We start from the raw sequence: 12296 nt of genomic DNA on the forward strand, positions 1-12296 counted from the left end.
ATCCATCCTCAAAAAGTGTCAACAAGTCAGGAGATGACAGAGTTTTATGAGCAGGCACGTGGGTGAAGTTAACCTGGCAGTATTCACCTGGTTGGTGTCCTCGGAGCTGGTGCAGGGGCTGGCATATCTGGAGGGCCCCTGAGGGTTTGGCCTTGGCACAAGTCTGGCAAGAGAGGTGGACCTGCAAAATACACTCAGAAATGAGTGGGGTCAAAACAGGCTCTGCAGCCTGTTAGTTTTCACCAGACTAGATTTTTTTTTTTTTTTTTTTTGAGACAGGGTTTCTCTGTGTAGCTTTGGAGCCTTTCCTGGACCTCGCTCTGTTAGACCAGGCTGGCCTCGAACTTACAGAGAGAGATCTGCCTGCCTCTGCCTCCCGAGTGCTGGGATTAAAGGCGTGAGCCACCACCGCCCGGCTCAGACTAGATTTTTTGATGTAGTAGCAGAACTTTCCCTCGGAACCTGCAGGTGTCTGTAAGAAGGCTGGAACAGATTTACATCTTGGTGTCATAGCAAAGGCTATGGCTTTCGGTTAAAAGGCATGAACATTTAGGGCAACCAGAGGAAATTTAAAACTCTGAACCTCTGAAGTTACATCTGAAACCTGTTAATCTTGGACTATGAAGTTTATGAACGAGGCATACGTGTCTGTATTTTTAACAGGAAACTTACTAATGAACTACTAAGGTGCTTGTAGCCTTGGGGTTGGGGGTGCTGTTAAACTGGCAAATCTCTTAGTACCCTGGTCATCAACACCATCAGATCTAATAAGGAAACGTAAATGAGCAGGAGTGAGCCAGCTTTCCAGTTACCCAGGCAGTCCCAAGTCTCTCCCTGGTCACTGGGGGACAAGTCCCAGAGGTAGCACTTGTTCAGATGCCAAGTCCAGAGGATCTGACAGATTCTCTGTGGAGTAGAAATTTGGGGAGACTGACCCACCTTGACATCCTAGCTTGGGGCAATTGATCCCCCAGTGCCCTGTTATCTAGTCCAGGGAGGATCTAGGCAGTGGTTGAAGTGAAAGCCATTTTTTTTGGTTTGTTTGTTTGTTTTTTTTTTTTTTTTTTTTGGTTCAGTAGCTGGCTTTGTTACATTTGAGGCAAGCCTCCAGGTAGAAGTTCTTCTGTGGCCATCCATCTTCTTGGAGAAGATGCAGGATGCTTCCAGGAGTTGGCATGTCTCTCATAAAAAGCTTTTTTTTTTTATTAAATTCCGTATTCTCAGATCTCTAAGAGTGTTTGAGAATGGGAGAGCAAAATCTGTTAGGCATATCTAAACTAGACAAATGTTGTTTAGTTTTATCTTTGAGGGCATATGTAAGTTAAGTCTGAACATACAGTTTACCCAATTAGTTACAGCTTACCAGTGTTAGTAAAAGCAAAGAGGTTAGGCATATATTCTTAAATTGGTGTTTGTTAGCCTGAATAGACCTTAGATAAGGAGAGACCCTTTGCCAGACTGTTTGGGTATCTCAAATAGGAATATCTCAGTCTCTGGTGTTTAGCTGTGGTCCCAAGATATAAAAGGCAAAACCAAGTTTTAACATTGCAAACAATTTAGTTTCAGTATCAATGGCTTATTCTTAGCTTACGAAATCTGGCTGCTAGCAAGAGTCATCCCTGTAATGAGAGCAGAGGCAGAGCTTCCGTGTCTCAGTAAACCAGCACTGTCTTAACTCCTGTCTTTCATAAACCTTATTTTTAGGACAGGACAGGAATTACCACATAGAAATCTATCCAATCCAAAATAATGTGGAGACCTGACGTCTCCTGGTGGACCCATCTCTATGTCGTCACCCTTACTAAAGATGGCATTGGGGGCTGGGGAGATTGCTCAGAGGTTAAGAGCACTGACTGCTCTTCCAGAGGTCCTGAGTTCAATTCCCAGCAACCACATGGTGGCTCACAACCATCTGTAACGAGATCTGGTGCCCTCTTCTGGCCTGCAAGCACACATGCTGTATACATAATAAATAAATCTAAAAAAAAAAAAAAAAAAAAAAAAAAAAGATGGCATTGAGGTCATGACTCTCTTTTTAACCTTAGCCAAGATGGCACCTGTCCACATGGTCACCCTCACCATGGCCGACCACATGGTGTTTTCCAGAGCAGTTTAGATCTGGAGTTTTTATAAGTTTTTTAGGTCTTTAAACCATACCAAATTTCTTAGCTGTTCTTTGTTTATAGCAAAGTAGAACAGCATCAATAACTTTCTCTGTCATCACATTCTGAGCCCAAGCAGCTAGGGAGCATAGCCAAGCTGTTAGCCAGACACATGGAACATGTAATCTCAGGCATTCAAAAACCAGTCAAAAACAAACACACGAAAACCCAGGCATCCAAAACCAGTTTTAAAAAAACATACTGTGGCTCCATTATTCATACATACATTCCAACAGAAAGATGAATAAAAAACTTTTCCCAGGAAACTGTGTCAGCTAACCAACTTAAAAATCCTAAAATAAGAGTTTACAGTATAAAGCAGCATGTAAGAAACCATAAGAATGACAGACATTTCCTGGCCATGGTGGAGGAGGCGGAGGAGGAGGAGGAGGAGGAGGAGGAGGAGGAGGAGGAGGAGGAGGCAGTGGCTCCGGGTGCTGCTCCTATTGGGCGTTTGTCAGTCCAGGTGCAAGCAGCAATGCCTCACGCATCCTCATGCATCCTCGTGCATGGGAGCATGGAGCTAGTGCTGTAGAGAAAACTGGGAACCAGAGTAGCAGCACAGCCGGAAAGAAGGACCCCCCTCCCTTACCCCCAGGCTGCAGCATGGCGGCGGCGGCTGCAAGGGTGGGAGGCAGTGAACAGAGACAGGACAATCAGGAGAAGGAGACACTGAGCGAAAGCGTGAGATGCCAGCAGGCACAGAAGCAGGGAGCAGGAGGTGAGGGAGGCATCCAGCCAGCCAGAGCCCAAGCCTTGGGTCTCCCAGGCTGCTGGGAGTGGAGAGCAAACAGGATAGACAGCTGAACAGGAAAGGGAGAGGGACGGGAGTGCACAGCCCAAGGAGGGCACTCCCTTCTGTCTATTGGATCGCTGGTAGAAGCTGCAAAGGTCCTGTGAAATATCGGGATATGGGGTGCCCATATGCGGCCATTTGGATTGAGATGTTGGACCTATATTGCTAGTAGGCTTATTCCTCATGAGTGAGGCAGGAAAAAATGAGATCCAATGACTTTAGAGTTTCTAGAGATCCAGAAATTGAAGATTGGTTGAGAAGCTGCTGGTGAGTCGTCACACAAAGGGCAGGGGCTAGAAGCAGATCTCACTCGTGGGGAAAGGGGAATGGCCAGAGGTGGAGAAAGGGGTGTTTACCAATCATGCCAGTGTTAGATGAAGGGGCCCAGCAATCCTTTAGTTGGAAAAGTGATGCTGTTGAAGATTCCAGGGTCCTGGTGTGCCTCAGACCGCTGGCAAGCAGAAGGGAGTGAGGAGAAGCACCATGCTGATGGTGCTCGCGTAGATTTTATTGGGGGAACAGAAGAGAGGGGAGAGAGACGGGGCACAGAGCGGCCTCGTGGGAAGAGAGAGAGAAAGGTGGGTGGGGCCTGCTTCTCCTTTTTTTTTTGTTTTTTGTTTTTTTCGAGACACGGTTTCTCTGTGGTTTTGGTGCCTTTCCTGGATCTTGCACTCTAGCCCAGGCTGGCCTCGAACTCACAGAGAACCGCCTGCCTCTGCTTCCCGAGTGCTGGGATTAAAAGTGAGCACCACCACCACCCAGGAGTGCCTGCTTCTTAAAGTAGGCTTAGCGCATGCACAAATGGGCCACACAAACATAGGATGATGCTGTCAGGACCCTGAGCGGCCAAGGTACTGCCTGCTTACTGGCAATGTTCCCAAGGAACCAGCCAGATGATGCTTAAATGCTAATAGATGTCCGAGACATAAGTTTACTCACGCCAGGTAGGGAGCCCACAGCAGACCGAAGTGCAGACACCACCAAGTCCTGCTAGTGAACGTGAGTTTTCCTGGGGTCACTGACAGGCATATGGGTGAGGGGAGACAGCTGCGTCACCAAGGCCCACCCCAGCATGGGTGACGGCTCACAGAGCTGGGAACCTGAAGTGTATCACATAGCCCGCAGGCCACAGGACAGACTGGAGAACGTGGTGCCTCAGCTGGTCTGAGCCTCTTCCAGGCAACTCTGCGACTCCAAAAGCATGCCTTGGCAGTCCTTGCCACTAGGTACATCTGTGGGGTGTCTTAGCTAGGGTCTCTGTTGCCGGAATAAACACCATGATTAAAAGCAACTGGGGAGGAAAAGGTTTATTTCATGTTATAGCTCATTGTCCATCATGAGTAAATCAGGGCAGGAGCTGAAACAGAGGCCATGGAGGGTGCTGCTTACTGGCTTGCTCCCCATGGCTTGCTCAGCCTGTTTTCCTACACCATGCAGGAACACCTGCCCAGGGCAGTGCCACACCGAATTGGCTGGGCCCTCCCACATCAAAGACTTGCCTACACGCCATCTTACAGAGGCATTTTCTCAGTCCAGGTTCCTCCTCTCAGACATGTCGAGGATTGTGTTAACTTGACAAAAACCAACCAGCACACAGAGGGTGGAGCTGGTGAATCTGGTCAGTTGCAGGGACTTCCTGGAGGTTCTGAATTGTTCACTTCTGAGCTTGTGAACTTCTCAGCATGTTGGAGTGTTTTAATCTCGGAGGAAACTTCTACTCAGTACACATGCACATAAATATACACACTTGCAGGCCCCTCCTCTCCAGCTTGGAGTTCATGTCCATGCTGTTGCTGATGCTGCCTGTGGCTGAGGCCTCCTCCCTTCTGGCCTTGTCTGATCCTTGGTGCATTGGCTACTTTCTGTGGTGCAATGACACTATTACCAAAGGCAACTTAAGGAAGAGGCTTTATTTGGTTTATGGCTCGGAGGAATGAGAGTCCATGATGGTGGGAAGTGTGTCAGCAAGCAGCAGGCATGGCAGCAGGAACAGGAAGCTGAAAGCTTGCATCTGGAACCACAGGCAGGAAGCAGAGAGCAAAGTAGAAGAAGCATGGGGCTTTTTAAATCCCAAAGTCTACCCCTGTGCCTGACATGCTTCCTGCAGCAAGGCCACACCTAACCACCACCACCCCAACAGGACCAGAAATAGGGACCAAGCATTCAAATACATGAGCCTATGGGGGCCATTTGCATTCAAACCACCCAAGAAATCAAGACAGGAACTCAAGCAGGACAGGAACTTGGAGGCAGGAGCTGATGCAGAGGCCATGGAGGGTGCTGCTTACTGGCTTGCTCCCCATGGCTTGCTCACCCTGCTTGCTTATAGAACCCAGGACCACCAGCCCAGGGATGGCACCACCACGTGGACTGGGCCTTCCCCCATCAATCACTAATTAAGAAAATGCCCCACAGCTAAATATCTCAATCAGGGCTCCCTCCCTTCTGATGACTGTGCCTTGTGTCAAGTTGGCATAAGTCCAGCCAGCACATAGGATAACCTCCCCACACACTGCCTGGCCTCGCTCGGCATCTCTCTGAAGCCACAGATTCATTCACTCCACAGTTCATTCACTCCACAGTTCATTCACTCTTGCATCCATTCGAAGCCAGCACCAGGTAAACTTTGCTACCTGCTTGGGATGGACCCGCCCGCTTGGACCACAGCATTGGCAGTTTTTTCACCCAGTTGCTTTGCAGAAACATAGATGTCCTCAGGAGTTAGAGCTTCGCTGGGTGGGGTTTCCCTGAGGGCCCTCGGCTGCATTCCAGGACAGAGCAGTCTCTCCTCCAGCACCAGCCTTCTGCAACATTGAGTTTCCTGGTGCTCTCTTTCTCTGCACACTGTCCATTTTGAAATTCTTGCTGCCCCCATTGCTTTTTCACTGTGAATCTTCCTAAACTCTAACCACAAGACAGAGCCAACATGCTTAAAGCCTCCTGCAACAAAGAAACAAGTTCATTACTTTAAAAAATTGTTTTTCATTTTATTTATGTTGTGGGTGTTTTGCTTGCATGCACACCACATGTTACAGTTTAGTGGGAGGTCCCTGCCAGGGACAGGCTCGTTTTCTGCTTCCTAGCCTCCAACATTGTGAGCCGATGTAAATCTCCCGGCCTCAGAGGTCCTGTTATAGGAAGGAAAACACACTGAGGCACACTATGAGAAGGAGTCTTCAATCCAGGTGTGGTAGTTTGAGTGAAAAGTCTCCCTCACGGTCTGGGGCATTTGAACTCTGGCTTCGAGCTGGCGCTGCAGAAGTGCATCACAGGGCTACTCCCAGTGGACTCTGTGCTTCTTGCCAGAGCAACATGCAAAGAGGTCCCAACACACGGAGCAGCCTTGCTTCGAGACCCCACACACACAAGAACAACCCGACTGTGGATCCTCCTTATTTTTATTTTTTTAATATAACTTTATTTTGTGTGCATTGGTGTGAGGGTGTCAGATCCCCTGGCACTGGACTTACAGACAGTTGTGAGCTGCCACGTGGGTGCTGGGAATTGAACCTGGGTCCTCTAGAAGAACAGTCGGTGCTCTTAACTGCTGAGCCATCTCTCCAGCCCCGAGAATCCTTTAATTAAAAAAAAAAAAATCTAACCCTTAAAGCCCCTGCAACAGCACAATTGATCAAAGTTTCAAGATGATTAGCAGTGGTTCTCAACCTGCATGTCATGACCGCTTTGGGAGTGAATGACCCTCTCACAGGGGTTGCCTAAGACCATCGGAAAACACAGATGTTTATATTATGATTCAGAACTGGAGCAAAATTACAGTTGTGAAGTAGCAATGAAAATAACTATGGTTGGGGGTCACCACAACATGAGGAACTGTTAACGGTTGTGGTGTTAGGAAGGTTGGGAACTTGCTGTATTTAAACCACAGTGCACTGATTGATGGGTAAACTACCAGAGTTATAAAGGGCTTTATTAGAAAGAGGAGGGGACAGGAGGGAGGAGGCAGGCCTGGCAGGGGAGGGAAGCGGGGAGCAGAGCAGAGAGCAGAGAGGAAACAGAAAGAGAGGGTGGGGGTCCGCGTCCGGCTTTTTAAGGCGGGGATTTCGTGACCGCGTGGTGTTCGCTGATGGTGTAAGACACAAGGCGCCAGGCCCCGAGCTGCGCATGTACGAGTCCTAACACTGCCGTCCTTGCTCTGCTGTCTGCCATGGCCTGTGCCAGCTCCTGTGCGTTGTTTTGTTTCCCCATTTGAGACCATGTCTCATGTAGCCCAGGCTGGCCTTGAACGCACTATGAAGCTAAGGATGACCCAAACTCCTTTTTGTGTGTGTGTGTGTGTATGTGTGTGTGTGTGTGCGTGCGCGCACCCTAGTGCATCCACATGCATGTAGAGGCCAGGAGGCAATGTTAGGTGTCTTCCTCAGCCACTCTCCTACCTATCATCTGTCTGTCTGTCTATCTATCTATCTATCTATCTATCTATCTATCTATCTATCTATATCTCTGTCTGCCTGTGTGTCTGTGTGTCTGTCTGTCTCTTATCTGTGTGTCTGTCTATTTGAGCCAGCGGTTACAGGCCTACTGTAACTGAAAGTTTTCCTGTGCCCACCCAGCTCCCGCATCCTTGCTTTCCCGCAGCTGCTCAGACCCACATGAACACACAGAGGCTTATATTACTTACAAACTGTATGGCCTATGGCTCAGGCTTCTCACTAGCAGATCTTACATCTTAAATTAACCCATTTCTATAAATCTATACTTTGCCATGTGGCTCGTGACTTACCGGTATCTACATCTTGCTTTTCATGGCAGCGTCCTCTGTTCTCTGCCTTCCAACTTCCTCCTCTCTAGTTAGAATGTCCCACCTAACCCTATTCTGCCTCACCATTGGCCAAACAGCTTTATTTATCAACCAATCAGAGCAACATATTTTCACAACATACAAAAAGACATTCCCCCATCAGACCACCATGCTGCTCCTGGTTTGTTTTTTTTTTAAAACCTGGGCACATAGGACCTGAACTCATCCTTACGTATGTACAGCAAGCCCTCACTGACTGAGCCTGATGTAGTCCCCTGAGCACTGAGCTGATCAACAGGAGCCACCGTGCCTGGCTCCGTTTCCAGGACAGCCAGGGCTACACAGAGGAATCCTGTCTCAAAAACAAAAACAAACAAACAAAAAATTGGCCCAGTGTATACAGAAACCCCAGTTCCACCCCAGCACCACCCATGCCTATGACTCTTACAGCTCCTCTCAAGCTGTGGAACACTCACTGTGATGGAGAGGTGCTCCTGAGGCTCTGCAGACATGGGCCAGGCCATGAGACCCCGATGACCATCCCGGAGCTCTTTCAGGAATCTGTTGAGCGATTTGGCGCGTACCCAGCCCTGGCCTCGAAGAACGGCAAAAAGTGGGACACCCTGACATTCAGCCAGTTCTATGAAGCGTGCCGCAAGGCAGCCAGATCTCTGATCAAGGTGAGCAGCTCCCTCCATCAGCCATTCAGAAGCAGTGGTCCATCGAGTGGGGTGGCAGACTCTGGGATCCCAGCATGCATGCGGAGAACTGAGTCAAGAGGGCCCTAAGTTCTGAGCCAGACTGGGATACTGAAACTCCACCTGCCTCAGAAAACAAACAAAAAGTTAAAAAGAAGTTGAGTAGAACCTCAGCGACCAGAGTGGTCTCTTGCTGTGCACAATGTGTGCACTCCATCCTCAGTACCACGAAAACCAGGCATGGTGGTGCACACCTGTTACCCTCACTCAGGCAGGAAAGGCAGGAGGGCTGGGAGTTCCAGGTCATCCTCTGCAACAGAGCAAGCCAGAGTCTAGCCTGGGCTACTTAAGGAAACACCATGACCAAGGCAACTTATAAAAATAAGCATTTAATTGGGTCTGGCTTACAATCTCAGAAGGTTAGTCCATGATCATCATGGTGGGGAGCACACAGAATGCATGTTGCTAGAGAGGTAGCTGAGAGCTTACATGCTATGGGAAGCTGGGGACAGAGCACAAGACTTGGCCTGGAGTGGACCTTTGAAACCTCAAAGCCCACCCCAGTGACACACCTTTTCCAACAAGACCACACCTCCTGATCCTTCCCAAACGGTTCCACCAACTGGGGACCAGGCATTCAACCATGAGCCTCTGGGGGCTGTTCTCATTCAAACACCACTCCCTGACCCTTAGGCTTGCAGCCATACCATAATGCAATGCTTCAGCCCAACTTTAGAAGTCCACGTAGTCTTGTGCCACAGTCTTTTTTTTTCTTGTCCTAGAGCTTTCAGGGGTGCTGTTAAGTCACTAGTATGAAATTTCTCCAAATTCTTTATGAAGGCACTTAGTGCTATGAATTTTCCTCTTAGCTCTGCTTTCTTTCTTTCTTTCTTTCTTTTTTTTTTTCAAGACAGGGTTTCTCTGTGTAGCTTTGGAGTCTGTCCTGAAACTCGCTCTGTAGACCAGGCTGGCCTCCAACTCACAGAGATCCGCCTGCCTCTGCCTCCCGAGTGCTGGGATTAAAGGTGTGCGCCACCACCGCCCTTCTGCCACAGCCTTAACACTGTTTCAAATCCAAAGTCTCTCCTAAGACCCAAGGCAGTCTCTTAACTGTAGAATCAAAGCAGGGATCACATACTTCCAGCATACAGTGACTCATAGCTACATGACCATTCCAAACGGCAGGGAAGAGGTCATAGTGAGCAAAGATGCACCAAGACGGACCGAGGCCGGATGGGGACTCAGTATCCTGTCACCCGGTGTCAGAGAACTTGGAGACTCTTTGGGTCTCTACGCTTTCCGGGCTTTCCGGCTTCAGTGACAGCAGCACACTTCTCTCCCTCGGCCTGGTTCCCTGCCTGACCTGCCCCTCTCCTCAGCAGGTATCCCATAGTTCTGGCATCGCCATCATCCTGGGTTCTCCAGTGCAATCCAGGCTTCACTCTCACAGCCTCCATGCAGGGACTCTCCTGCCACATGCCTGGCCTTGGCGGCTTCCCTTAACCACAGAGAGATTCCATGACCACTTTACTCCTGTACCCTTCATGACGCTACCACAACCATATGGCTGATGCCACCAAGTCCTGCTGCCTGCGTGGGATGGGCCCGGCCACCCCAGACCTATGCATGCATGCATGCGCTTTGACTCATTGCTGCTTGCTTTGTTGCACAAGCCTTCCTTTCATTCTTTTCTCGGTTGCAGGACTGAAGACACCAATCCTCCATTTCCAGCATCAGGCTTTTCTTAAGTTTCTCCTGCCCTCAAGCACAGGACTTGGCCCCAGCATCACACTTCCTGATGCTGCTCAGTGCACATTGTGTGTTTCTCTTTGCCTTGCTCACTCTTCTCCTTGTAGACCTGCTTAGATCACTAACAGACATATGACACACACAGTCAGCATTAGGCTGTCTTGAAATCTCCTTTGCCCACAACATTGGTCCAGATCTCTTCATGTTAGCCTTAGGCAGAAAGCAGCCACATTCTTCACCAAAATATCCTAAGAATGGTCTCTGGCCCTGTTGCTAATATTGTTCCCCTCTGAAGCCCCTTGAGCTAGGCCTTCATAGTCCACAGTCTCCCAGCACCGTCTTCCAAGATCCTCCTGGATGGCCCATTAAGGCCCACTTAAAGCGTTCAGCCACTTTCCTAATCCAAAGTCCACAATCCACCAGCAAGCAGCATGGTCTGGCCTGTCACAGCAGCACCCTGCTCCCCGTTACCAACTCCTGTCTCAGTCAGTGTTCTGTTGCTGTGAAGAGACGCCATGACCAAGGAAACTCTTATATCGGAAAGCATTTCATCGGGGGCTTGCTTACAGTTTCAGAGGCTTAGTCCACAACCACGGTGGGGAACAGACAGGCATGGTGCTGGAGCAGTAACCGAGAGTTTTACATCCTGATCCACAGGCAGAGGGAGAAGGAGTGAGACTGGCCTGCTGTGGACTTTTGAACCCTCAAAGCCCACTCCAGTGACACCCCTCCTCCAACAAAGCCACACCCCCAAACCCTTCCCAAGCAGTTCTACTACTTGGGCCCAAGCATTCAGACATATGGACCTATGGGGGCCATTCGCATTCAGACACCATGGTAAATAAATGTAATTTTAAAGCTTGGGGCCAGAGCAGTGGCTCAGCAGCTAAGGACTCGCTCTTCCCGCTCTTCCAGAGGACATGTTTGGTTCTCAGCAGTGGCTCACAGCCACCTACAACTTCAGGGAACCCACACCTCTGGCTTCCGTGGGCAGCTGTATGCAAATGCACACACCCACATGCACACACACATCCTCATAATTGAAACTAAGGACATGAAGAAGGGTGGATCCTGGGTTCCCCGCCAGCAGCCTGGCCTGTATGGTGAGCTCCAGGGAGAGGCATGAGACCTTGTCTGAAAAGATATAAAGGTGTGGACTGGGGCCATGCTCCCCAGAGGGGCCACACTCCCTGGACCTTTCCCAGCAAGAACAAAGACCTGAGCTTGAGTCCCCAGAACGGATGTCAAAAGCTAGGTGTGGCTGCGTGTTCTTGCAGCCCCCTAGCCAGTGGGTGAGCAGAGGCTCATCCCAAAGGCTCACAGCTGTGGCTGCATGTTCCTGCAGCCCCCAAGCATGTGGGTGAACACAGGCTGATTCCAAAAGCTCACTGGCCTGGTCCAACGGGAGACCTGTCTCAACACAGGGACAGAGGAAAATGTGAGGTTCTGCCCCAGCCTCTTGCACACCCATACACCCAGATGGATGGCATGTGAGCAATAACACCTGAGGACACCCTCTGTGTGCACACACATGCACAGGTATGCACAACATCATACACATTTCCTATGAATAAGATATAGAATTGGCCAGGCAGTGGTGGCGCACGCCTTTAATCCCAGCACTCGGGAGGCAGAGCCAGGCGGATCTCTGTGAGTTCGAGGCCAGCCTGGTCTCCAAAGCGAGTTCCAGGAAAGGCGCAAAACTACAGAGAAACCCTGTCTTGAAAAACAAACAAAAAAAAAAGATATAGAATTGGCAGACCACCCAGAACTTCTAAGTATGTGCTCGGAGGAGTCAAGATCAGGGCCTTAAAAGAACATCCACACATCTGTATCCACTACAGCACTGTTCACACCAGCCAAGTGCCCAGTTCTGGTGCATAAGAAAGTGTGATGCATCTGTACTGTGGGATATCATTGCAGCCTTGAACACAGGGGAACCTGATACAAGGAACTATGTGGAGGCCCCGGGACAGGACTCAGTGACGTGAACCTTACACACCCAAGGGGTTCCTAGAGCCATCAGACTGACAGCGTCAGGAAGTGGGGTGTGGGTGCCAAGGTCTGGGGAGGGACGGAGTTAGTGTCAAATGGGGGTGGAGATTGATGTGGGGAAAATGGAAGGTTCTGGA

The 12296-nt window shown here is 49.6% G+C and overlaps 1 protein-coding gene across 1 annotated transcript in view; it reads left to right on the forward strand.

The window, feature by feature from the left end:
• LOC128115777 (long-chain-fatty-acid--CoA ligase ACSBG2-like) overlaps nucleotides 1-12296 on the forward strand; it is a 37443-nt gene that overhangs the window by 2683 nt on the left and 22464 nt on the right. The window contains exon 2 of the mRNA XM_052746824.1: nucleotides 8168-8397. Coding sequence (XP_052602784.1) covers nucleotides 8168-8397 — 230 coding nt within the window. The remainder of the gene's footprint in view (nucleotides 1-8167; nucleotides 8398-12296) is intronic.

The sequence above is a fragment of the Peromyscus californicus genome, unplaced genomic scaffold, assembly GCF_007827085.1.
Source record: "Peromyscus californicus insignis strain IS unplaced genomic scaffold, ASM782708v3 Scaffold_1__1_contigs__length_55948999, whole genome shotgun sequence".
NCBI lineage: Eukaryota > Metazoa > Chordata > Mammalia > Rodentia > Cricetidae > Peromyscus > Peromyscus californicus.